The sequence below is a fragment of the Dreissena polymorpha genome, chromosome 13 (genome assembly GCF_020536995.1).
Source record: "Dreissena polymorpha isolate Duluth1 chromosome 13, UMN_Dpol_1.0, whole genome shotgun sequence".
Classification (NCBI taxonomy): Eukaryota; Metazoa; Mollusca; class Bivalvia; order Myida; family Dreissenidae; genus Dreissena; species Dreissena polymorpha.
The window spans coordinates 20359453-20383481 of NC_068367.1; the positions used below are offsets into that span (position 1 = coordinate 20359453).

At 35.1% G+C, this 24029-nt stretch overlaps 2 protein-coding genes across 8 annotated transcripts in view; one reads left to right on the plus strand and one right to left on the minus strand.

Moving 5' to 3' along the window:
* The window catches only part of LOC127854439 (mitogen-activated protein kinase kinase kinase 20-like), a 219546-nt gene extending 206577 nt beyond the window's left edge, over positions 1–12969 (minus strand). For all 7 annotated transcript variants that reach the window (XM_052389479.1, XM_052389478.1, XM_052389477.1 and 4 more), the window contains exons 1-4: positions 12900–12969; positions 8474–8673; positions 5157–5244; positions 2697–2795 (exon numbers count right to left, since the gene is read on the minus strand). In XM_052389479.1, the coding sequence (XP_052245439.1) occupies positions 2697–2795; positions 5157–5244; positions 8474–8629 (343 nt within the window). In that variant the 5' untranslated portion in view covers positions 8630–8673; positions 12900–12969. The remainder of the gene's footprint in view (positions 1–2696; positions 2796–5156; positions 5245–8473; positions 8674–12899) is intronic.
* A 153-nt stretch (positions 12970–13122) lies between these two features.
* Positions 13123–24029, plus strand: part of LOC127855510 (late secretory pathway protein AVL9 homolog) — a 38541-nt gene continuing 27634 nt past the window's right edge. Inside the window, exons 1-5 of the mRNA XM_052391167.1 lie at positions 13123–13286; positions 17976–18096; positions 18302–18387; positions 19224–19295; positions 22324–22473. Of these exons, the coding sequence (XP_052247127.1) occupies positions 13206–13286; positions 17976–18096; positions 18302–18387; positions 19224–19295; positions 22324–22473 (510 nt within the window). The 5' untranslated portion in view covers positions 13123–13205. The remainder of the gene's footprint in view (positions 13287–17975; positions 18097–18301; positions 18388–19223; positions 19296–22323; positions 22474–24029) is intronic.

The window sequence follows — 24029 nt, forward strand, 5'->3', positions numbered from 1 at the left end:
GCCGACACTACAGCCGCTTCACTTTTGGATATTGCTGCAGTCTGCGCATTTGTCATTGATGTTTTCAGACTTCAAGCTCGTGAGGCCTCTTTATGATCTGAAATAAACAAAATTAAATATGCTAAATTTCAAAACAAAAAGCTCATTTTGAAAAATGTCAATATATATTTATTATGAACATAACAAAATATTATTGTTATTTTTAATATATTATTAATAATATAAAAATTGTTAATGTATATTCATTTTAATATTGATTGTCATTCTTTTTTATTACCTTTTGATTTTTCGTGTTTTGAAATGTTGTCTTTTTTCAACATACTACACCCAAAGTGAATGAATTTGATTTTTGAAACTGTATGCATATTTTCAATACATCGTTTTTGATTTTGCATTATAGTCTAACCACTTGAATTCCGAAAGCCAAACATCTTTGAATGATCTTTTATCAGATTTGATTTTTTTTAGACCGTGTCATAATAGTTTCGTCAGAGTCCAAAGGACGCTTATTGTCTATGGTCGCCAGAATGGCAGTCGCAATTTCCGACACTTTCGCCGAAAATATCAAGGGTTTTATACCCTTTCATCTATCGTCATTCACAATTTTAACACATTTAGCCTTTAATCATTACAAATATTACCAACTTCTCGAAATTAAAATCAATTATCAACTTCTTTACTTACGTTCATTGAATGACTAAGTTGATAATTTGCTAACGGCTCTCACTCAAATTGATTGAAATTGGCAGCAATCTTAAATCTTTTATCAGATGTAATTGTTTATTTAAGCCGATAACATGAACGATTACACCATTGTTTTGTTTTCACACCAGTCATTTTCCTTTGTCTCGATAACCGGTTCTGACCAGTGTTAATGCCGACTGCATATCAATTTTTCAGGTCAATAACACGGCGATGTATTGAAGCACAGTCTACAGCTGAAAGAGTTTATTATCTGGGACGGCATTTGTCAAGAAGAAAATCGTTATTATTTTATTCGCTGAATTTGCTAAATTTTAGCAATTGGCGAATCTGGCAAACGGCAGCGGGAGCCCTGTAACGATTCAAAATCAGTTATCAGGATAAACATTCTAACCATATTTCATTAAGATCAGATGAAAACTTTGAACTCTATTGTCTACACAAGGTTTTTCTATGATTTGACCTAGGAACCTAGTTTTCGACCCTAGATAACCCAAATACAATCCCAACCCAGATTTCATTAAGATAAACATTCTGACCAAATTTCATAAAGATTGGATGAAAACTGTGACCTCTTTTGTCTACACAAGGTTTTTCTATTATTTGACCTAGTGACCTAGTTTTTGACCCCAGATGACCCAAATACAATCCCAACCCAGATTTCATCAAGATAAACATTCTAACCACATTTAATAACGATTGGATGAAAACTGTGACATCTACTGTCTACACAAGGTTTTTATATTATTTGACCTAGTGACCTAGTTTTTGACACCAGATGACCCAAATACAATCCCAACCCAGTTTTCATCAAGATAAACATTCTGACCAAATTTCATAATAATTGGATGAAAACTGTGACCTCTACTGTCTACACAAACAAATTGTTGACGGACACACGCACGCACAACGGACGCCGGACATCACACGGTCACATAAGCTCACCATGTCACTTCGTGACAGGTGAGCTAAAAATACATTAATGTTCATTTGTGAACAGCAAGATTTTTATGTTGTTTTGAAACTGATATTTTACCAAGGATGTAAAGTACACACATTTACTTGGCATACAGTTTATGAAAGCATCATCCTCAAACTCGGGTACTTAACATACTTTACATAATTATTGATTATAATTCAGTTGAAACAAAATACTACGAATGGTCAATTTAGACACTGATTAAGACACCGATTTGTATTTAATATACAGTTTAACATATAACGTAACCAGTGATTTTTTTGTTGGCCCTTTCAGGAACAAGTTCTGTAACCTTGAAATATTCGTGAAAGCATTTCCTGAGAATTTTTTCAAAATCACACAAACATTCATTTTTAAGCGCAAATATTCACTGATTTGTCCAAGCAATTATACTAACCTAAATGTTGTTTTTCTACATCCCCTTAATACTCTCGTTAAGGTAGATAATCTCCATTGTACTGTTTATACTACAGGTATTTAATTAAAAGTTTAAACATGTGTTTGTGGTCATACAAGTACATAATAATCATACCCATAGAAATATTAACATGCATATAAAGGCACACAAATTGAACAAAATAAACAAGCGATGTGTTTGTGAAACACTATGTCCCCATATATTTGACCTTTGACCTTGAAGGATGACTTTGACCTTGACCTTTCACCAATCAAAATGTGCAGCTCCATGAGATACACATGCATGTCAAATATCAAGTTGCTATCTTCAATATTGCAAAAGTGTACATTAATATTAGCGATTTGACCCATATATTTGACCTTTGACCTTGAAGGATAACCTTGACCTTGACCATTCACCACTCAAAATGTGCAGCTCCATGAGATACACATGCATGCCAAATATTAAGTTGCTATCTTCAATATTGCAAAAGTAATGGCAAATGTTAAAGTTAGCCCAACCAGACAAACAAACCAACCAATCAACAGACAGGGCAAAAACAATATGTCCCCCACTATAGTGGTAGGGGACATAAAAAAGACTAATGTTTACTGGTACCTAAAGCGATTTCTTTGGCCCAGTTTAAAATCTGGTCAAAGTCCAAGTGATTGTCTGGATTCTGCAGGTAGGCATACAGAGAACCATTGCAGGCAAACTCTGAAGGAAAAATTATCTAATATTATGCTACATGTAAATAAACACATTTCCATGGTGACAAAAAAAGATGCATATTCACATAATTTACGATGTACATTTTGTATACACATATGCAGATAAAAATTATGGTTTTGTGTTGATGTACTCCAAATTAGGTATACAATTCACACACACTTATTTTTATAGTTGTGTACATACATGACCACACAAAAATTAAGGTAAACGAAAGGTTTGCCTCTTCAATAGGTTTCGTAATTGAACCATTTCAAATTTTAAAAACAAGAGCACCGCCTTGCGGGTGCAGACCGCTCATCTATTTTCTTTTTAAAGGTGAAGGGACTCTCATTTTCAATCGCAAAGGAGGGAGGGGTGGATAGAAGAGGGGTGCATTGTGTGGGGGTGTGGACATTTATTACATTATCTTCCAAAAATGCGAAAAAAAGGAAAAAAAAAATCGGGGGGGGGGGGGGGGGGGGGGGGGGGGGAGGGGTGGGGGGTGGGTGGGGGGGTGGGGATTCTTGGGTGCGATGGTTGGACGGTATTTCAAACATAAAATAATAAAAATAAATATTTGTGTTTTGTAACCGTTTCAAAAAAAATAAATTAGGGGGGGGTGAGGTGGGGGGGGGGGGGGTATAGTGTGAGGGTGTGGTGGTAATTTGTGAGATGATCTTAAAAAAAAAAAAAAAATTAGGGGGGGGGGGATTCGGGTGGGGGGAGGGGGGGTGGTGGGGTGTTTCTTGGGTGCGATGGTTGGACGGTATTTCAACCATAAAATAATCAAAATAAATAGTTTAGTTTTTTAACCGTTAAAAAAAAATGGGGGGGGGGGGGGGAAGGGGGGGGTGGAGTTTATTATGGTATGTCAGGTAAGAGTAGTTTTGTCAAAGTATCAATCAAATCTAATCATAAACAAAGAAGTTATGGCAATTTTAGCAAAATTTAATAATTTGACCTTGAGAGTCAAGGTCATTCAAAGGTCAAGGTAAAATTCAACTTGCCAGGTACAGTAACCTCATGATAGCATGAAAGTATTTGAAGTTTGAAAGCAATAGCCTTGATACTTAAGAAGTAAAGTGGATCGAAACACAAAATTTAACCATATATTCAAAGTTACTAAGTCAAAAAAGGGCCATAATTCCGTAAAAATGACATCCAGAGTTATGCAACTTGTCCTTTTACTGTACCCTTATGATAGTTTGCGAGTGTTCCAAGTATGAAAGCAATATCTATGATACTTTAGGGGTAAAGTGGACCAAAACACAAAACTTAACCAAACTTTCAATTTTCTAAGTATAAAGGGCCCATAATTCCGTCCAAATGCCCGTCAGAGTTACATAACTTTGCCTGCACAGTCCCCTTACGATAATTAATAATGGTTGCAAGTATGAAAGCAATAGCTTTGATACTGTAGGAATAAAGTGGACCTAAACACAAAACATAACCAAGTTTTCAATTTTCTAAGTATAAAAAGGGCACATAATTCTGTCAAAATGCCAGTCAGAGTTGCATTACTTTGCCTGCACAGTCCCATTATGATAGTTAGTAAGTGTTTCAAGTATGAAAGCAATAGCTTTGATACTTAAGGAATAAAATGGACCTAAACACAAAACTTAACCAAAATTTGCAATTTTCTAAGTATAAAAAGGGCACATAATTCTGTCAAAATGCATGCCAGAGTTATCTAACTTTGCCTGCCCAGTCCCCTCATGATAGTAAGTAAGTGTACCAAGTTTGAATGCAATAGCATTGATACTTTCTGAAAAAAGTGGACCTAAACGCAAAACTTAACCAAAATTTTCAATTTTCTAAGTATAAAAAGGGCACATAATTCAGTCAAAATGCACGCCAGAGTTATCTAACTTTGCCTGTCCAGTCCCCTCATGATAGTAGTAAGTGTACCAAGTTTGAATGCAATAGCATTGATACTTTCTAAGAAAAGTGGACCTAAACACAAAACTTAACCGGACGCCGACGCCGACGCCAAGGTGATGACAATAGCTCATAATTTTTTTTCAAAAAATAGATGAGCTAATAATTGTTTCCACTTTTTTTAGGAAAGCTTTCACCTATATAAAAATGTGATCTCAATTACAAATGTATGCCAGAATTAACAGTAACCAATCTTATGATAAGTTCTGGCCTTTTTGTAAACAAAAGCACTGATCTATACAATTGTACATGTAATTCCATACCTATATAAAAGAAGGCTATGTATGACTTTGCATGCATTATAATATAAAAGCAGGCCCAACCTATAGGAATAATGCTCTGACATTTTGTGGACGTTCCCACCAGTGACTAGAAAAAAGCTTTCCTCTTCTATAAGAACTATGCTCTGAAATTTATGGAAGTTCTTACCAGTGACTAGACAATAGTTTGGCTCTTCTGTTACAGCACCGTAGAACTTGATGATGTTCCTATGAGAGAGAACACTCAGAACTTGAGCCTGAAACAAAAACATAACAAACGTGGCACTAAAAATCAAGGACCTTTTCAGTCCTTTTTTTAAATGCAATTTTGGGATTGGGAATTTTCTTACACTAAAAGTCCACTTATTTGGGAAAAACTAGTTCTTCATAATACATGTAATTTCAATTATAAGAAAACAAATCATATGAATTATAGTTATTCTGTTAGATTTTATTGAAATAAAATTGAGACATAATAATCATTAGACACTTATTTGAAACAAAATTAATTCAAACGAGAAGTTTTTTTATATATTTGGTTTTGTATAACCATTTTGCTCTAGGAAAGATCGAGACCGTTTAATCTGTAGAAACAAAAGGAAAAGGCTCAGCTAAACAGGACTGGTAACGAATGAAATTTGTTTAACTGGATTACAATCAGCCATTACAACAGGGTATCAGTAACACTTTATGTCCCTTTGCTATTCTTCTAATGAAGTGCAATAAAAAAAGCGGGACCAATTCTCTAAACCAGGATGGTAATAAGCAGAGGTAAAATAACTAGATGTACTTGCCATTTAAATTTACAGCGGTCATCCAGGTTTTCTGTCAAAACTCAAATGACAGCTGCTGTATACAATGTTTTGGAAGAACAAGGACAGGAACCATTGCCAATATGTTAGTTTTTAACCCTTTCAGTGCTGGAACCGAATTGTGAAGGCCTTTGCAAACAATTTGGATCCAGATGAGACGCCACAGAACGTGGCGTCTCATCAGGATCCAAACTGTTTGCTATTCTGATATTATTCTTCGAAAAAAATCAAAGAAAATGCTAATTTTAGAAATTCAGCAGACAACATTTTTGCAGACGACAAATTTCCCAGCATGCAAAGGGTTAAACCTTCCCGTCAGAAGCATAATTGGACCAATTTATCTGCTTAAAATGGCAGGGCTTGTTTTCAATTCTTATAGAGGACCGTTTTTCACAAACCTGAGAAATTAATGACTCAAATTTCAAAATTACAAGAAGTTCATGAATCCAATTTTCACAATTAAAAAAAAAAATATGATTCATGTTTTCACAATTTAAACAGTTTGCTACTCTTTTTTTCACAATTGAACAGTTTGCAGGGCTCGAATTTAACTTTTTTTTTCTACTTGCAAAACATTGCGAGCAGCTTTAATACCAACTCGCAAAATCAAAAACATTATCGCAACAGTTAACTTTGCTTTATCTTTCGTATTGTTATTTCCATCTGTGGGCAAAAAGAAACTAGTTATTTTTCTCTTCGACGCCATGTCTGTTCAAGTTCAATGAACACGTGTGAATTAGTGGACTGTTTAACGTTCTTGGTACCAATAGCATCCTCGTATCTGTACTATAAGTATACTAGTCTATATACAAATGTACAAGGTGCGCGCTTACGCATACGGGTATTAGGACGTTCTATGACTTATGGTTTAGCGTTCAGGACGTCGAACGCATTTAGCAATATTACTGTGTTTTTTTTCACTATTTCTTTACTCGCAAAAAATTACTAGTGGCTTAAAACTTAACTCGCAATCAGTATTTTTCACTCGCATTTTGCGAGTGTGCGAGTGTTAATTTCGAGCCCTGAGTTTGCTACTCATTTTTTCATAATTTTGAACAGTTTGCTACTCATTTTTTCCCCAAAAAGGGGACCAAGTCCTTTTCAAAAAGATGGGAAAAAAGTCCTAAATGGAAGACTTACATTTTTTGTACAACAGCTGTCAGAGGACAGCGCGCTCGACTATTTGCGTGCTTGACCGTATAACGTAAGCCATCATGGGGTAATTGTTCAAATTATTCAATAAGGTGAAGGTAATAGTTCAGGTATATTTTCCACAATCTATTGAACATTTGTAAAGACATAAAACAAACTTATAAGATTTTATTTAAAGTTTGATAGCAATAGCTTGGGTGGGAAGTTTGGACGGTCCTTCAAAAATAAAGTTTTTAACCATGTTTCAAAGAAAAAAATATTCTTTTTGGGTTGGGTGGGGGGGGGGGGATTGAGAGGGGAGTTTAATGTGGGGTGTGGTCATTTAATAGATGATCTTTCAAAAATAAAAAAGGAAAAAAAATATTATTTTTTTTTGGGGGGGGGGGGAGGGGGGGGGGGGTTGCAGGGATTCTGGGTTGGGGTGTGCAGTTTTGTTTGGGTGGAATCCATTGTGGTATTCAGGTAAGTGTTGTTATGTCAAAGTATAAATAAAATCTGATCATAAATAAAGATGTTATGGCAATTTAACTAAAATTTTCTCTTGACCTTCAAAGTCAAGGTCATTCAAAGGTCAAGGTCAAATTGAACTTGGCAGGTACAGTACCCTCATGATAGTAAGAAAATATTTGAAGTTTGAAAGCAATAGCTTTGATACTTTAGAAGTCAAGTGGATCTAAACACAAAATTTAACAAAATATTCAGTTACTAAGACAAAAAAGGGCCATAATTCTTACAAAATGCTTGATACAGTTGTCTGCTCTTGTTTATAGATTGGGGTCATGTTGGTAAAGAAGTTTGCAAAATATGAAAGCAATATGTCAAGGGACATTGACAATATTTGAGGTGGTAGGCAAACTTTAACATAGATTTATCCATAATATGCATATTCTAAGTGAAAAAAGGGCCATAATTCTTACAAAACGCTTGTTACAGTTGTCTGCTCTTGTTTATAGGTTGGGGTCATGTTGGTAAAGAAGTATGCAAAATATGAAAGCAATATGTCAAGGGACATTGAAAATATTTTTGGGTGTTACGCAAACTTTAACATAGATTTATCGATAATATGCATATTCTAAGTGGAAAAGGGGCCATAATAATTACAAAATGCTTGATAGAGTTGTCTGCTCTTGTTTAAAGGTTGGGGTCATGTTGGTTAAGAAGTATGCAAAAAATGAAAGCAATATGTCAAGGGACATTGAAAATATTTTGGGTGATACGCAAACTTTAACATAGATTTATCGATAATATGCATATTCTAAGTGGAAAAAGGGCCATAATAATTACAAAATGCTTGATAGAGTTTTCTGCTCTTGTTTATAGGTTGGGGTCATGTTGGTTAAGAAGTATGCAAAATATGAAAGCAATATGTCTAGGGACATTGAAAATATTTGGGGTGGTACGCAAACTTTAACCGGAACGCTAACGCAGTCTCCGGGATGAGTAGGATTGCTCCACTATATATATTTCATATATAATAGTCGAGCTAAAAACTTCTAAGGTCCAACATTACAGAAAAACACACCTCTTTATCAAGAACTAGCAGCTTTTTTACAGCCACCTCCATCTCATATGGCTTCCATATTGCGCGGTAAACGCTTCCGAATGTGCCGCCACCGCATTTCTCCAGGAATAGTAATTCTTCAAACTCCACTTCGCAGAATTGGGTTGCCACTGCCATTTTACGTTGCTAATACTATGTCATGATGATGATTGCACAAGATTCTGGAAATAAAACAAGGGCTGTTTGTAAAACATGCATGCCCCCCATATGGGTTATCATCAGGAAACCATTTTACTGTTTCGAGTCACTGTCACCTTGACCTTTGACCTAGTGACCTGAAAATTAATAGGGGTCTTCTGCCAGTCATGATCGATGTATCTATGAAGTTTCATGATCCTAGGTGAAAGCATTCTTGAGTTATCATTTGGAAACCATTTTACTGTTTCGAGTCACCGTGACCTTGACCTTTGACCTAGTGACCTGAAAATCAATAGGGGTCATCTGCGAGTCATGATCAATGTACATAATGAAGTTTCATGATCTTAGGCATAAGCGTTCTTGACTTATCATCCGGAAACCCTTTTACTGTTTCAGGTCACCGTGACCATGACCTTTGACCTAGTGACCTGAAAATCAATAGGAATTATCTGCGAGTCGTGATCAATGTACCTATGAAGTTTCATGATCCTAGGCATAAGCGTTCTTGAGTTATCATCTGGAAACCATTTTACTATTTCGGGTCACCGTGACCTTTACCTTTGACCTAGTGACCTGAGAATCAATAGGGGTCATCTGTGAGTCATGATCAATGTACCTATGAAGTTTCATGATCCTAGGCATAAGCGTTCTTGAGTTATCAACTGGAAACCATTTTACTATTTCGGGTCACCAGGGCCCTTTCCTTTGACCTAGTGACCTGAGAATCAATAGGGGTCATCTGTGAGTCATGATCAATGTACCTATGAAGTTTCATGATCCTAGGCATAAGCGTTCTTGAGTTATCATCCGGAAACCATTTTACTATTTCGGGTCACCGTGACCTTGACCTTTGACCTAGTGACCTCAAAATCAATAGAGGTCATATGCGAGTCATGATCAATGTGCCTATGAAGTTTCATGATCCTAGGCCTAAGCATTCTTGAGTTATCATCCGGAAACCATCTTGTGGACGGACGGACATACAGACGGACCGACATGAGCAAAACAATATACCCCCTCTTCTTCGAAGGGGGGCATAATTACATGTTTTCCATAAGGCCAAAAAAAGGTCTGTTTCTGGTCTCCTTAGAAAAAAAAACAGGGTCGGTAGGTAAGTTTTTGTTGTCTTTGAGGTTCTAGAATGGAAATGGAAGCGGAAAGCTATGCGAAATGAACTAAAATGAACAATGCGCTTTTTTTGGCGACCCCAATTAAAAGTTGAGGGTCGGCGCCTTGTCGGGAGACACGGTCGGGCGAACGGACACAGACCTTTTTTTTGGCCTTAATAAGAAAATATTTATTTAACAGAAGCAAAAAATGCTTTCTCAGGTTCCACATATAACTTCCTTTTTTTTTAAACAAGGCTGATGCTACTGTTTGTGCTTAAATTAAGTGCAACTTTTCCGCCATTATCTTCATCCGCAATTACCAAAGCAACAAAAGTAGCATTTGTTTTGTATTGCTCAGCTGCATTGGGCTAATGCAATGTTCTCCAGAATAATTTGAGAAGCCAGTTAAATTTTTAAAGAAGCCGGCAACTAAGCAATTCAATGGGTGTATTTGCACCATTTCAATAGATATTTTGGGGAAGTAGCCGGCATCTAGATTGTATGCAACCGGTGAAATCGCAGACTGTCGGTGCTTCCGAAGAACCCTTGCTAATGAGACAAAATTGCCATAAATATTAGGTAAACAATTTGTTTAATGTGTACCAATTCTTTGTACTGCTTTAACATAATTGCAGAAGAGTTTTTTTCAAGGAAAGGCATGTGCAAAAAAGGAATGAGATGTGTTTCATAGCCTTATGTGTACTTTCAGACTCAACAGAATTTTAAGTGGTCTCATTTCTACTTTCCAATCAGGGCAACAGATAAGATTTTATGTCAACTAGTTTTCACTGCAAGCTTTTTGAAACAATTAGTTTTTCCCTCAAATCAATTTGTCAAAAAGTTTTTTATAGTTGATAAAAAACTTTATTTTTGGTTGAGATGAGTTCTTTAATTTTCGGCTGTGCCAATTTGTAGCAATTTTAATCTTATTGCAATAAATTGACTTAAGTCATTATGTATTCATATTGTCAATGTTTGCTTGTTTATATAAATAAATTCATTTAATTGTCTATTGACAAAGCATATATGATAATGAGTTCTGTTTTTTAACATTCCTGTGTTTCAGTCTCCGCGCACACCTTTTTAGCTTTAAAACACTCTTTACAACGTCTTTACCCGAAGGTTTGTTTCGCGTTACAAATTGAAACATATTAGGCACGCACGCCGCTAATGACATTTTCTTAGCACGTCCGCGTTTATAACAAGATGCCAACATTTTCGCATACTTTTTTCCACGGAAGAAAATTTGAATGTAGACACCATCCTGAACCGGTGTTCATATACAATTATCACTAGTATAACGACCGCACTAGAGGTTACAATATACTAATTCAAATCAAACACAGTACGGAGGGAATCGGTAAAATAAAACGACATTGAATTGATTGCAATACGTTTTCCAATTTAGTAATCGTTTATTGTACGATCAATTTTCTATTTTATTTTGTTTTCCGTAAAATAAAAATCGTAAAAACGATAAAAACGATCATTATCTGTTGCCCTGCCAATATAATTATTAATATTAAATCAATAATAACAATAAATAGAGGACATTTGTTGGATTCTGTGGAATATCGATTTAAATTCATGGGTATAATATTTGTATTATACAAATTGCGACTGTGGATTAATAATTAGTTTAATATTATAATATAAATTTTTCAAGGCCAAGGAAATGCTTTAACTCAGACTCATATAAAGACATACATGTAATACACTGAAAGTGTGTAATGTTAGCAATTTTGTTGTTTAGATATCTATTATTTCATTAAAACAAAGTACTAGATACACATGACATGCACATGGTACTGAGCTTGTTAGTCTTTAAGCTGGGCAACCAAAATACTATAGATGGTTGCCCGTGTGACAGACATGGCGAAAGCCATTTGGCCCTTTAGGTATTGCCAACAAACAATTAAAAAGGCTGATGGTGAAATACAAGCCATTTAATTTTGATTTCAGGGCTTTTCAGCTTTATATAACAGAGGCTGAAAACAGGTTGGATGAAAATAAAAATGGCGATTTTGGCTTGATAAAAGAAGTGTGAAATAAAAAGATATTACAAACAGGTAAGTCTATACAAAATATTTTGTTTTACTTTGTTTTGTGTATCAAGTTCATTGTCATTAAAGTAAAATATGTATCTCTTTGTTTTCTAAAAAAAGTCATAAGCAGTTGAAAACGGGTTGTACCAGGATAATACAATAAACTTAAAACAATTCAGTGCAATTAAACATTTAAAATTATAAATTTGTTTTAAACTTAAAAAGCTAGTTGCTCGGCCGGACTAGCAACTAGCCTCATGGGCAACCTCTAATTTACATCCCTGAAGGCTGAATATGGACTAGACAGTGTCCATATCTGATATCATAGGCCTTCCTAAAATAGCCAGCAATTGACTGTAGGAAGTACGAAGTAGAAGTAGGTGAGAGTTTGATTATTGCAACTATTGAAAATATCCTGGGTTATTTTTAACAAATTATCCCTGACAGTGTCCATATCTGCCTATCATAGGCCTTCCTGCAGGTTTTTTTTTCCACTTTTTGGGAAGATAGCCCATGGCTTTGGAATTGGGAATTTTATCGGCATTTTCATGAAATTGGGAAAATACATTTATTAGCCTTTTTTTCCACATGAAAAGTCCACTGATTAGGGAAATACTAAATTTGATATAACTCTTTATAATCATTCAAATTAAAAGAACAAAATCATATAATACTTTGTTAGATGTAATTGAATTGAAATTGAGATAAAATACGTATAAGACTTCTTTCTAAAAAAAAAAAAATTTTTTTTTTTTTTATTTTTTGTGATATTGGGAATTTTTTGCCACATTTTGGGAAAAAAGTATACTTTTTGGGATTGGGAACATAGCCGAATTTCGGCTATAAAATCGGGCCAAAAAAAAACCTGTCCTGTAATAGCCAGCAATTGACTGTAGGAAGTACGAAGTAGAAGTAGGTGAGACTGAGAGTTTGATTATTGCAACTATTGAAAATATCCTGAGTTATTTTTAACAAATTATCACTGACAACGTCTGAGAAATTTTGTTAGACACATGCAGATTATTATTTGGCTTCATAATCACATTGTATTCTCTTTAATTAAACGATTTAACTATAAATAAAAAGTTAACTTACAAAATCGTTGAATTGCAGGTGGTAACTGACAGTTTTCAGCACAATATCAATGTCGTAAAATAAAACAAACGAAAAAAAGTAAATACAATATATAATGTGGTATGTTAATATATAAATGTTGTAATTATTATTCAATAATGCATAAAATGAATTAAAATAATTCAATTTAATTTCAGTTCCTTTGCTATATATTTACGACCCTTTATCGGAAGTTAATCTCTCCCCGGAAGTAGACGAAGTAGAAGTCAACAAAATGAAAACATACAAATTTTATTGAATAATTTGTAGACGAACATAATTGAAGTAATGACAACCAGTGCAATAAACACTTCCAAGCCAGTTCTCCATATTGTAGTGATTGGCTTTCACCACAAGAAAGGCTGTCAGGTGAAATTTTAGTTTATTGATTGATGACAGATAAAGTATTTTGAAAGGTACAGGTTACACAGCAGTAAATCACAGTACTAAACTATAGACGTAATGAAGACTATAGAGTTTATTGAAACACTTACAGTTTAGTTGGTTCCCTGGAATATTGAGATAATACATGTATTCTTCATAATTAAGTACTTAAAAAAAAGTGGTATGGCAGCAAAATAAATTAAAAATAAGAGAGATAATGCACAAATTTAGAAATTAACCCATATTTTATTTCATGAACATTTCAATTTATTTATTGTGAAAAATTCTCAAGGCATAAAGTCAAATTTGTATGTACTGGAAATTTAACAATGTATAAAAACATACAAAAATTTTAAAATGATTGTGCAGAAGGTCTAGATTAAATAAGTAAATTATACCAGACAAACAGAACAAACTATGCTAATACAACTGGAAAAAAGTGTGTAAAATAAAGACAATATTTTAGTCTTTCGGAAATACCCTCGTTCCTCAGATTTTTCCGATAATAACTGGAAAATCCGGAAATGATGCTTATATTGCAGGACCTAGCTTCTGTCACAGATGATTAGCGTGTGGCTATGCTCAGGGGTTTTTTTTACTAAGAAAGTGACGCCGATATTCGGCGTCTTCCCCTACCAGAATTTTTCCCCTTAAAATACAATTTCCCCACCAAAAATATCATTTTTCACCAAAATATAATATTTTCTCTCAAAGAAATGTTTATTTTTCCTTGGGGCATTCGACAATTATCCAATTTGCACCATGTACAACGAATTCGCGCTCTCTCTCTCTCCAGACGAACACACAACATCTGGGAATCCCAGTTATTCTAAATATAGCTCTTAAATAACGTCATGTAAACTGGGCAACTAATCGTAATAATCATGTGACTATTTTACTGGATACCGGTCTTGCGCGAGAAGGGTGTTTCGTCAATTAATTACCGGAAACCAGTCGAATTTTCATCCGGGCTATGTGCAAGCCGAGGTATAAACGTGAAAACAGAAAAAAATGTCTCACAATTAGCGTTCTTACACAAACAAAATAAAACATTCGAACTCGGAAGATACTGAACGCATCGAGGCATTTTTTAAGAAAGAATCATCGAAAACCGTTATAACCCAGCAGGATTCCGAGGTAATCAACATCGAACATTGTGAAAGTGAAAGTAAACAATCGGCAGCTGCCGCTCCTTTCCCTTCCAATACTGTAGCAAATCAAGATCGTCAACCCATTCATCATGAAATTGAAATCACAAAATTGACATCGTCCCCCGGCCCCAGTACAAAAATATAGTTGAAAACATTTCCCATTATTAGATCTACACCTGCAACTTTATTAAGGACTTTGACTTTAATACCTGTTAAATGTGTTTAAGAACAAAAAGGACAGAGACAAGTCTCTTTTGATGAGTTATAGACATTGAAATGAATAGTTTTTATTTTTTCCCCTAATATCTCTCTTTCGCACTCTTTTTTTCCCCTTTCACCCAGCGTCCAGCGTCTTCCCCTGTCTCTAAAAAAAACCCCTGATGCTATTAATAAGTGAAAACATCCTTTTGAATGATAAATATTCAAATTATAACCAAAAATAATATTTTCTGAAAAAAAATCACTATCAAATATAACATCATCAATTGTGCAGTGATTTTCCTGACCTCAGTTAGTGCTGCAACAATACGCCAAAAACCGTATTGCAATATATTGTCAGTTCAAAAACCTGTATTGCAATATATCGCAATATATTGCTAACTTGTACCAAAATTATAACTTGCCAATTACCCGATAATCCCATAAATTCCAATTTTAAAGCAAATTCTGGTAAATATTTACTATAAATGTGCTCAAGAATAATAAGAAACACAAACATTCGCAAATTTTCTTAAGTATCAAATACATTTTTGCAATTGTTACTATTTAAAGATGTGATGAAATAACGTCCAACCGGGGCGTTTTTCCCACTGAACACGCGTAATTCAGCTGACGTGATGTTCCCGTTTTTATACAACACAAAATACACCCATACTTTCCATGCGACGTTCTACATGTATGTATAATTTTCACGCGCTTTTTATTGAGACAAAGGATAAAGCACTTTTTATTTGACGCTATAATTTTTTATTGTCGCATTAGCATTAAAATTTGGAAGCGTGTTTCCGAAATTCGGATTACAAATAATGCTCAAATCAGAATCGAACGAAACATTTACAGCTGTGCGCAATTAATTCAACGATAATCTGTTCAAAAGCATCGAATGAATGCTCCCATGTAACAACGCTACTCTGTATAATACACTTTTAAGAATGCTATTTTTACGTAAATAATAATTTACACTGCTTTGTTTTGTTTATCTTTGTATCATTATTTCGGATGGCTTTTTTGAACGAAATGTGAATGAATTTTTGTAAAATTTTCGTACCGGTATGATGAAAATCATATCGCAATACAATATGCGGATTGCGTATTGCGATATATACCGATATACCGGTATATTGTTGCAGCCCTAACCTCAGTCATATTCAACGCAGATATGAATATCCTTTCTGGAAATGTACATATCTTGCAAGATTTTTACAAATGCTGGGTCAAATTTTAAGAAATAACATGAAACACAGCTCGCGTGACCTACTCGTTGTTGATCAGACCCGATTAAAGACTGAAATCTTCACAGAGTACCGTAAAAACGCAGTCATAAGTCGAGATTTTTTACCTCCAAAGTTTGATTAAAAAACCGGTATCGACTTATGAGGTGGTCCATGAAAAAAAAATGAAAGTCCATGAAAAAAATAATGAAATTCGACGAAGATTGATCCCCGTGGCAATAGTTGTTGTTGTTGTATAACAAAAAATTCGTTGATTTACGACTAACAAAACGTCGTATTTTTACTGATACTAACCAATTAATATAATCACAGTTTGTAATTACTCTTGTTTTTATTTTGATAATTTTAATCCAAAGTCTTCATGTAAGCAGGTGTTGTTCTTTTACTGTTCATGGAAACAAAGAATCAAGGACATCATTTAAAGTCTCGCGAAAATTCGCAGTATGTGTGAAGCGACAGTTTGACATCATCAAAGGAAAGCCGTTTCCTGTCAAGAAGCCATAAAGAACACCTATCTCGCCGACAAAATTGGATTCCTTTGTTTAGAGAAGCGATATGCTTAACCAATCGCGTGTTTGTAACTCGCTTGCAATCGTCCCATTATGCTTGAGCACATGTATAGCTCCGCCTTTGAAACTGTTTCAGAGAAAAAAGGTGGAGTTAGCGGTCTCTTGGGTATGTCAATCATTGTTATAAAAACACGTTTTACTGAGACACTAATCAATTGTTTTGACAGTCAGATTAAAAGTACAAAGATCGGATTACAGTGATAATATTGTTTCATCGGATTAAAAGCGGAAAATAGTTTGTGGATAATTACTAGCGTTGATTATTGAGTGCAACCATTTATTAATTAGATAATCAAAAACACAACTGGACTTACAATGAATCTTTGAAAATGTCTGGCAATTGAAAACGCCAGGCTTATGACAATGCATTTAAAATACGTGTGATAGAGTTTTCGGAGAATTTAAATAACAACAGTGCTGCTGAACGTGAGTTTGGTATAAGTGAGTAAACAGAAAATTTCTGACTCGACTTATGAAGCTAACATACTCAAAATCTCCAATTTTGGTACCAAAGTATACCCCCCGACTTACGATCCGGGTAGACTTATGACTGCGTTTTTACGGTAAAGGGCATTTTCCCTGTATATTCTGGTCTGGAGGCCCTAAAATACATATAAACTATATTGTATATATTGTATATATTGTAGTAAAAAATTTAATTGAAGTCAACATACTTACTAAAAGAAGTGAAAACATAAGTTTTTTAGCTGTAAATGAAGAAGAAATTATAACAATGTTTTGGTGGAATGACTTATTTTGGTGGTTTCCTCCTTCACATGCCAGCTTTTTAAAACTAATGATATTTGTTCCTATGCAAGTTTATTGATAGTTTTGCAGGAAATACATTCAAAATGGAGGAAATAATGGTGACCAACAAGAAATAAACAAGTCATGTGTAGCAAAGTGGATGCATTACACGAAATGTTGTACATAAAGTATTTCCAGGACTCCTAAAGTGAAATCTACAGGGTTGATGCATTTCATATATGGGGTGTTCATTTATCATTTTTTTGTAAGAAGAAACACTGCTTCCTATAAATATTTTTAAATGGTTGAATTTTTAAAATTGTGTATTGGATAAAGTATACAGCAAAACAATGAAGTCCTTGGGAATCTTAACTTATTTTTCACATGGGCAATATTCTCAGGCCCCATCTAATGATTTATCTAGAAATTGTTGGAAAATTGATGTCTTCTACGGTCTACCATTACGGGTAAGCAAGAAATTTAAGGCCCCATAAAAAAGCACTAGGTAGATTTCCACAATCTTTTCATTTTATGGTTACCTTTAGTGCCCAACTTGTGTAGAATTCATCATTCTTAATAGCTTCCAAAAAAATGAAGTACTGAATCTTCCCTAACACAGACAGCGTCTCTATAAATCTAAGTTTGTAATTTTCAAGCTTAAATTAATAAATCCATCGTAAATAAATACATCGGATTAAGCTATAGTCTTGTACTTCTATAAATTACAATTTTCAATATTTTAGCTATTTTACATAGGTGGATTATGCCTTCCCACCGCTTGTCCCAGGCGGAACCGTTGACAGTCATGAAACACCAGCAGAATGGAAGCATCTGCCATCGCTTGCAATACCTGATGGCGCTCATAACTACACCCAGGGTGGGTTTACTCAACTACTTTTTAATATTAGGCACACACTAGTAAGGGGATAATTATTTTCTTAATGTTCATCTTAATTTTTAAGGATAAAAGTAATTTAGTTTCAAAAGTAAATAAAATATTTTTTTACCATAATTGGCACATTGATTTTTTTTTTGCAATAGCAAACAACTTCGGTGCCTTCAGTGCTTTGATTTTATTGCAGACAGCATATATTTTCACCTACCTGGTCTCGATGACAGGCATAGGACAGTATATGGAGTGGCCTGCTACAGACAGATCGAGACTAAGGTAGAATTGTTGTTCTGTTATTGTTTTGTTTGATCTTTGACACTCATAGCTTTAAAATTCGTCTGTTTTTCCAAGTACTCTTTAATGGATTGTTCAATATCATGAACATTGACTGTTCATACGATAACCACAAAACTTATACTTTTAAGTCAGTACAAGCATCTTCTGTTACTCTTACATGCTGAAGTGGTTTCAGTTTTGCACTATGACCTGTATTTCTTTTCTGTTTGTAGATCAAAACATGTATTTACAATTTACAGACAATGGCTGCTTATGTTTCGGCTGCTTGCGACTTGCAGTAGATTTGTGTACAGGATTTTTGAGAAATTTTTCTTTTTATGTCCCCCACCACTATAGTGGGGGTCATATTGTTTTTGCCCCATCTGTTAGTTTGTTTGTTTGTTTGTTTGCGCCAACTTTAACATTTGCCATAACTTTTGCAATACTGAAGATAGCAACTTCATATTTGGCATGCATGTGTGTCTCATAGAGCTGCACATTTTGAGTAGTAAAGGTCAAGGTCATCCTTCAAGGTCAAAGGTCAAATATATGGGTCAAAAGTGCTCATTTAATGTACACTTTTGCAATATTGAAGATAGCAACTTGATATTTGGCATGCATGTGTATCTCATGGAGCTGCACATTTTGATTGGTTAAAGGTCAAGGTCATCCTTCAAGGTCTTAGGTCAAATATATGGGGACATAGTGTTTCACAAACACATCGCTTGTTTTAAATTGCCACTTTCACAAATTTGTTGATACTTTCACACAATTGTACTTACTGATCATGGATGATTTTATCTCTTTCAATAAATGTATACTGCATTTGTTGACAGGATTTGAAGATAAAAACAGATGATATTACAAGAAGTACTGTACAGAAAAGTGTCTGTGTGCTGAGTAATTTGGTAAGTATTTAATACATACATGTTATGTTATATATATTTTATTTTGATAACAAAGATAGATGGAAATTAAATGATAAATTGTAAATTATATTTGTTTATAATTTCATCATCAAATATAACACCACATAGTTTATTGGAGAAGTATTACAGTTGTCATTTTTGAACTGTTAAATGTAAAATGGCCAAAAGTCCTCATTACTTACTGTTTATATTGTGCACCTGAGATGTGCCCGTTCAACATGATAGGTTACGATAATAATATGGGCTGTGCTCTGTGAAAAAAAGGGTTCAATGCATGTGCATAAAGTGTCTTACCAGATTAGCCTGTGCAGTCCGCACAGGCTAATCAGGGACGACACTTTCTGCCAAAACTGGATTTTTGCTAAGAAGAGACTTTCTTTATACAGAAAATATCATAAAATCGGAAAGTGTCGTCCCTGATTAGCCTATGCAAACTGCACAGGCTTATCTGGGACGACACTTGATGCACATGTATTCAACCCCCTTTTCACAGAGCGTATAATTTCAATTACAGCCGCTGTTTATATTGTGCACCCTAGATGTGCCAGTTGAACATGTTAGTTTACGATAATAATATAATTAGCTCATCTATTTTTTGAAAAAAAAGTATGAGCTATTGTCATACCTTGGCGTCGGCGTCCGGTTAAGTTTTGCGTTTAGGTACACTTTTCTCATAAAGTATCAATGCTATTGCATTCAAACTTGGTACACTTACTTACTATCATGGGGGGACTGTGCAGGCAAAGTTAATGTAACTCTGACTGGCATTTTTACGTAATTATGTGCCCTTTTTATACTTAGAAAATTGAAAATTTGGTTAAGTTTTGTGTTTAGGTCCACTTTTTTCCTAAAGTATCAAAGCCATTGCTTTCATACTTGCAACACTTACTAACTATCATAAGGGGACTGTGCAGGCAAAGTTATGTAACTCTGACTGGCATTTTGACAGAATTATGTGCCCTTTTTATACTTAGAAATTTGAAAATTTGGTAAAGTTTTGTGTTTAGGTCCACTTTTTCCTAAAGTATCAAAGCCATTGCTTTCATACTTGCAACACTTAAAATACTAACTATCGTAAGGGGACTGAGCAGGCAAAGTTATGTAACTCTGACTGGCATTTTGACAGAATTATGGGTCCTTTATACTTGAAAATTTGGTTAAGTTTTGTGTTTTGGTCCACTTTACCCCTTAAGTATCATAGATATTGCTTTCATACTTGGAACACTTGCAAACTATCATAAGGGGACAGGAAAGGAAAAATTGCATAACTCTGGTTGTCATTTTTACGGAATTATGGCCCTTTTTTGACTTAGTAACTATGAATATATGGTTACATTTTGTGTTTAGATCCACTTTACTTCTAAAGTATCAAGGCCGGGTAGGGTGGCATATAGCAGTTGAAATGTCCGTCAGTGTCAGTCAGTCTGTCTGTCCGTCCGAAAAAAAAATAACATTGGCCATAACTTTTTCACTTTTTAAGATAGCAACTTGATATTTGGCATGCATGTGTATCTCATGAAAGCTGCACATTTTGAGTGGTGAAAGTTCAAGGTCATCCTTCAAGGTCAAATGTCAAATTTATGGTGTCTGTCCGTCCGAAAACTTTAAAATTGGCCTTAACTTTTTCAATATTGAATATAGCAACTTGATATTTGGCATGCATATGTATGTCATGGAGCTGAACATTTTGAGTGGTGAAAGGTAAAGGTGAAGGTCATTCTTCAAGGTCAAATGTCAAATATATGGCGTCTGTCTGTCCGAAAACTTTAACATTGGCCATAACTTTTTTAATATTGAAGATAGCAATTTGATATTTGGCATGCATGTGTATCTCATGAAGCTGCACATTTTGAGTGGTGGAAGTTCAAGGTCAAGGTCATCCTTCAAGGTCATCCTTCTGGGTCAAAAAAATAAATAAATTCAAAGTGGTGTTCTCATGAAGCTGCACATTTTGAGTGGTGGAAGTTCAAGGTCATCCTTCAAGGTCAAGGTCATCCTTCAAGGTCAAAGGTAAAAATACAAATAAAAAATTTCTAAGCGGCAATATCATGAAGCTGCACATTTTGAGTGGTTGAAAAAAAGTTCAAGGTCAAGGTCATTCTTCAAGGTCAAGGTCATCCTTCAAGGTTAAAGGTAAAAAAAAATCAAAGCAGCGTTATCATGAAGCTGCACATTTTGAGTGGTGTAGGTTCAAGGTCAAGGTCATCCTTCAAGGTCAAAGGTCAAACAAAATAAAAATAAATCAAAGCGGCGTTATCATAAAGCTGCACATTTTGAGTGGTGGAAATTCAAGGTCAAGGTCATCCTTCAAGGTCAAAAAATAAAAAATAATTTCAAAGCGGCGTTCTCATGAAGCTGCACATTTTGAGTGGTGGAAGTTCACGGTCAAGGTCATCCTTCAAGGTCAAGGTCATCCTTCAAGGTCAAAGGTCAAAAGAAAATAATACAAATTCAAAGCGGCGTTCTCATGAAGGTGAACATTTTGAGTGGTGGAAGTTCAAGGTCAAGGTCATCCTTCAAGGTCAAGGTCATCCTTCAAGGTCAATGGTCAAAAAAATAATATTTCAAAGCGACCTTCTCATAAAGCTGCACATTTTGAGTGGTGGAAGTTCAAGGTCAAGGTCATCCTTCAAGGTCAAAGGTAAAAAAAAAAAAAAAAAAAATTCAAAGCGACGCAATAGGGGACAAACACATCTCTTGTTTTTTTCAAACATGGTTAAAAAACACAAATATTTATTTTTTTATTTTATTTTTGAAATACCGTCCAACCATCCCCCCCCCCCAAGAATCCCCCCCCCCCTACAAAAAAATAAATAATTTTTTTTGGGCATTTTTTTGGCATTTTTGGAAGATAATGTAATAAATGACCACACCCCCGCACTACACCCCTCTCCACTCCACCCCTCCCTCCTTTGTGATTGAAATTAAGATAGGTCCCTACATCTTTCAAAAGAAAAGTAGATGAGCGGTCTGCTCCCGCAAGGCGGTGCTCTTGTTTTAATTGCAGCCACTGTATGGACTGATCGAAGCGAAACTGGAGCTCATTACGCATGCCTACTTCCTGGAGCTAGATTTCAGACAAGTCTCACTTCTAGAAGACACCTACAACAATCTGAATGCCTCGCTGCGAGAATCCCTGTTGGACGGTGGGTCTCAGGTAATTCGTTTAGTTTAAACTAGTGTTTTTTCCAGACGTTTTAGGTGGCGTGGCGCCATGCCTTTTTTTGTAGCGCCACTCTGCCCCTTTTCAAAGACATTTAGCGCCACGCTGCCCTTTCAAAAGGCTGCCACCCTGCCCTATCATGAGCACCCGATGTTTTCGGCCCTTATTGATAACATCTTAATTGCCCTTTTACCAAACTTCTAAGCTGGATGAGTATCAGATTATGGCCCCAAGGTAGCGAAGATTAGCGCGGTTGTGAATTAGTCATGCGTGAATAACCCTGCATCAATATCATTCGATAATGTAAGAGGCTATGTTATACCAAGCGCACTTATCGGTCAGTGATGTGTACACCTCCAAGATAAAATCGTGGAGTGTTACTTCGGAGACTTTTCATGAAAAACTCGATGTTATGATGTTATCCTCGTGGAAATTGTGCATTTCATGCATAATTCAGTTATATCAAGACATATGTTTGTATGCATATTCACATTTAAAAACACAAACAAATTAATTCTTTATTGTTATCGTTTTTACGATAATTTTAATTATTGAAATAATAACTGAGATGTATACTAATTAAACAAAATGCGAATCGCGTATTAGGCGTACGTATTGTACAATTTTACTTTGATATGTGCACCTGTCGCTTACATCATGATTTTAACAAGATGGCGGACATACAGAATTAAATTGTGACTCCGCAAAAATGGCAAATAAAGTCGTAAACAATTGAATTAACGATGGAAATCATACATTTAGAAGGAATAAATAAAATGTCTGTGATAATCAACCATGCATAAAAATGTTTTAGATAGCAACAACATATTCATTTGTAATCTACTCATTGGATGTATGTCACTGAAACGAGTGTTTACATATTGTTAGCGATCAGTTTAGTCGCAATGTTAAACATCTGACAAGATTATCGTTAGAAAATGGGATAAGACAAACATGGTTTCATTTATATGTGTATAATCAGATTTAATGCATATATTGTTTTATTATGTTTGTTGTGCTGTACAGTGTTTTGAAATAGCATGGAACTTAAATGTACATTGCAAGGTAAATATATTAATATAACTCAAACTAAGTTAAATACATCAATTACCATTAAATATGCTTGTTTATATTGTGCTTTTTTTCCCACAACTGCCTCTGATGCGATTACACGTTTCTCCCTAATTCAGGTATTCACGGAATGTTTTTGCCCTTTTTTGCATAAACTGCGCGCTAAAATGCCCTTTTTGAAAGTAATGCGCCCTGCCCCTTTGCCCTCCTGGAAAAAAACACTATAAACCTATTTATTTTTAAGCTGGATTGCAATTAAAAGCCTGATGCTTATTGAAACGCTCTCAAGTCCGTTTCCTGGGTAGAACCAGTACTTGGTGTCTTTGAAGGAGATCTAAAGAACGTTCCCACTGACCTTCTTATTGATAGCAGGACACTGTTTTCACTACGCTATGGCGACCACATACATCAAGTTACTACCACGTAACCAGTCATCATACCACCGCAGACTGAGGTTATATTGGAATCACTGTCCATTT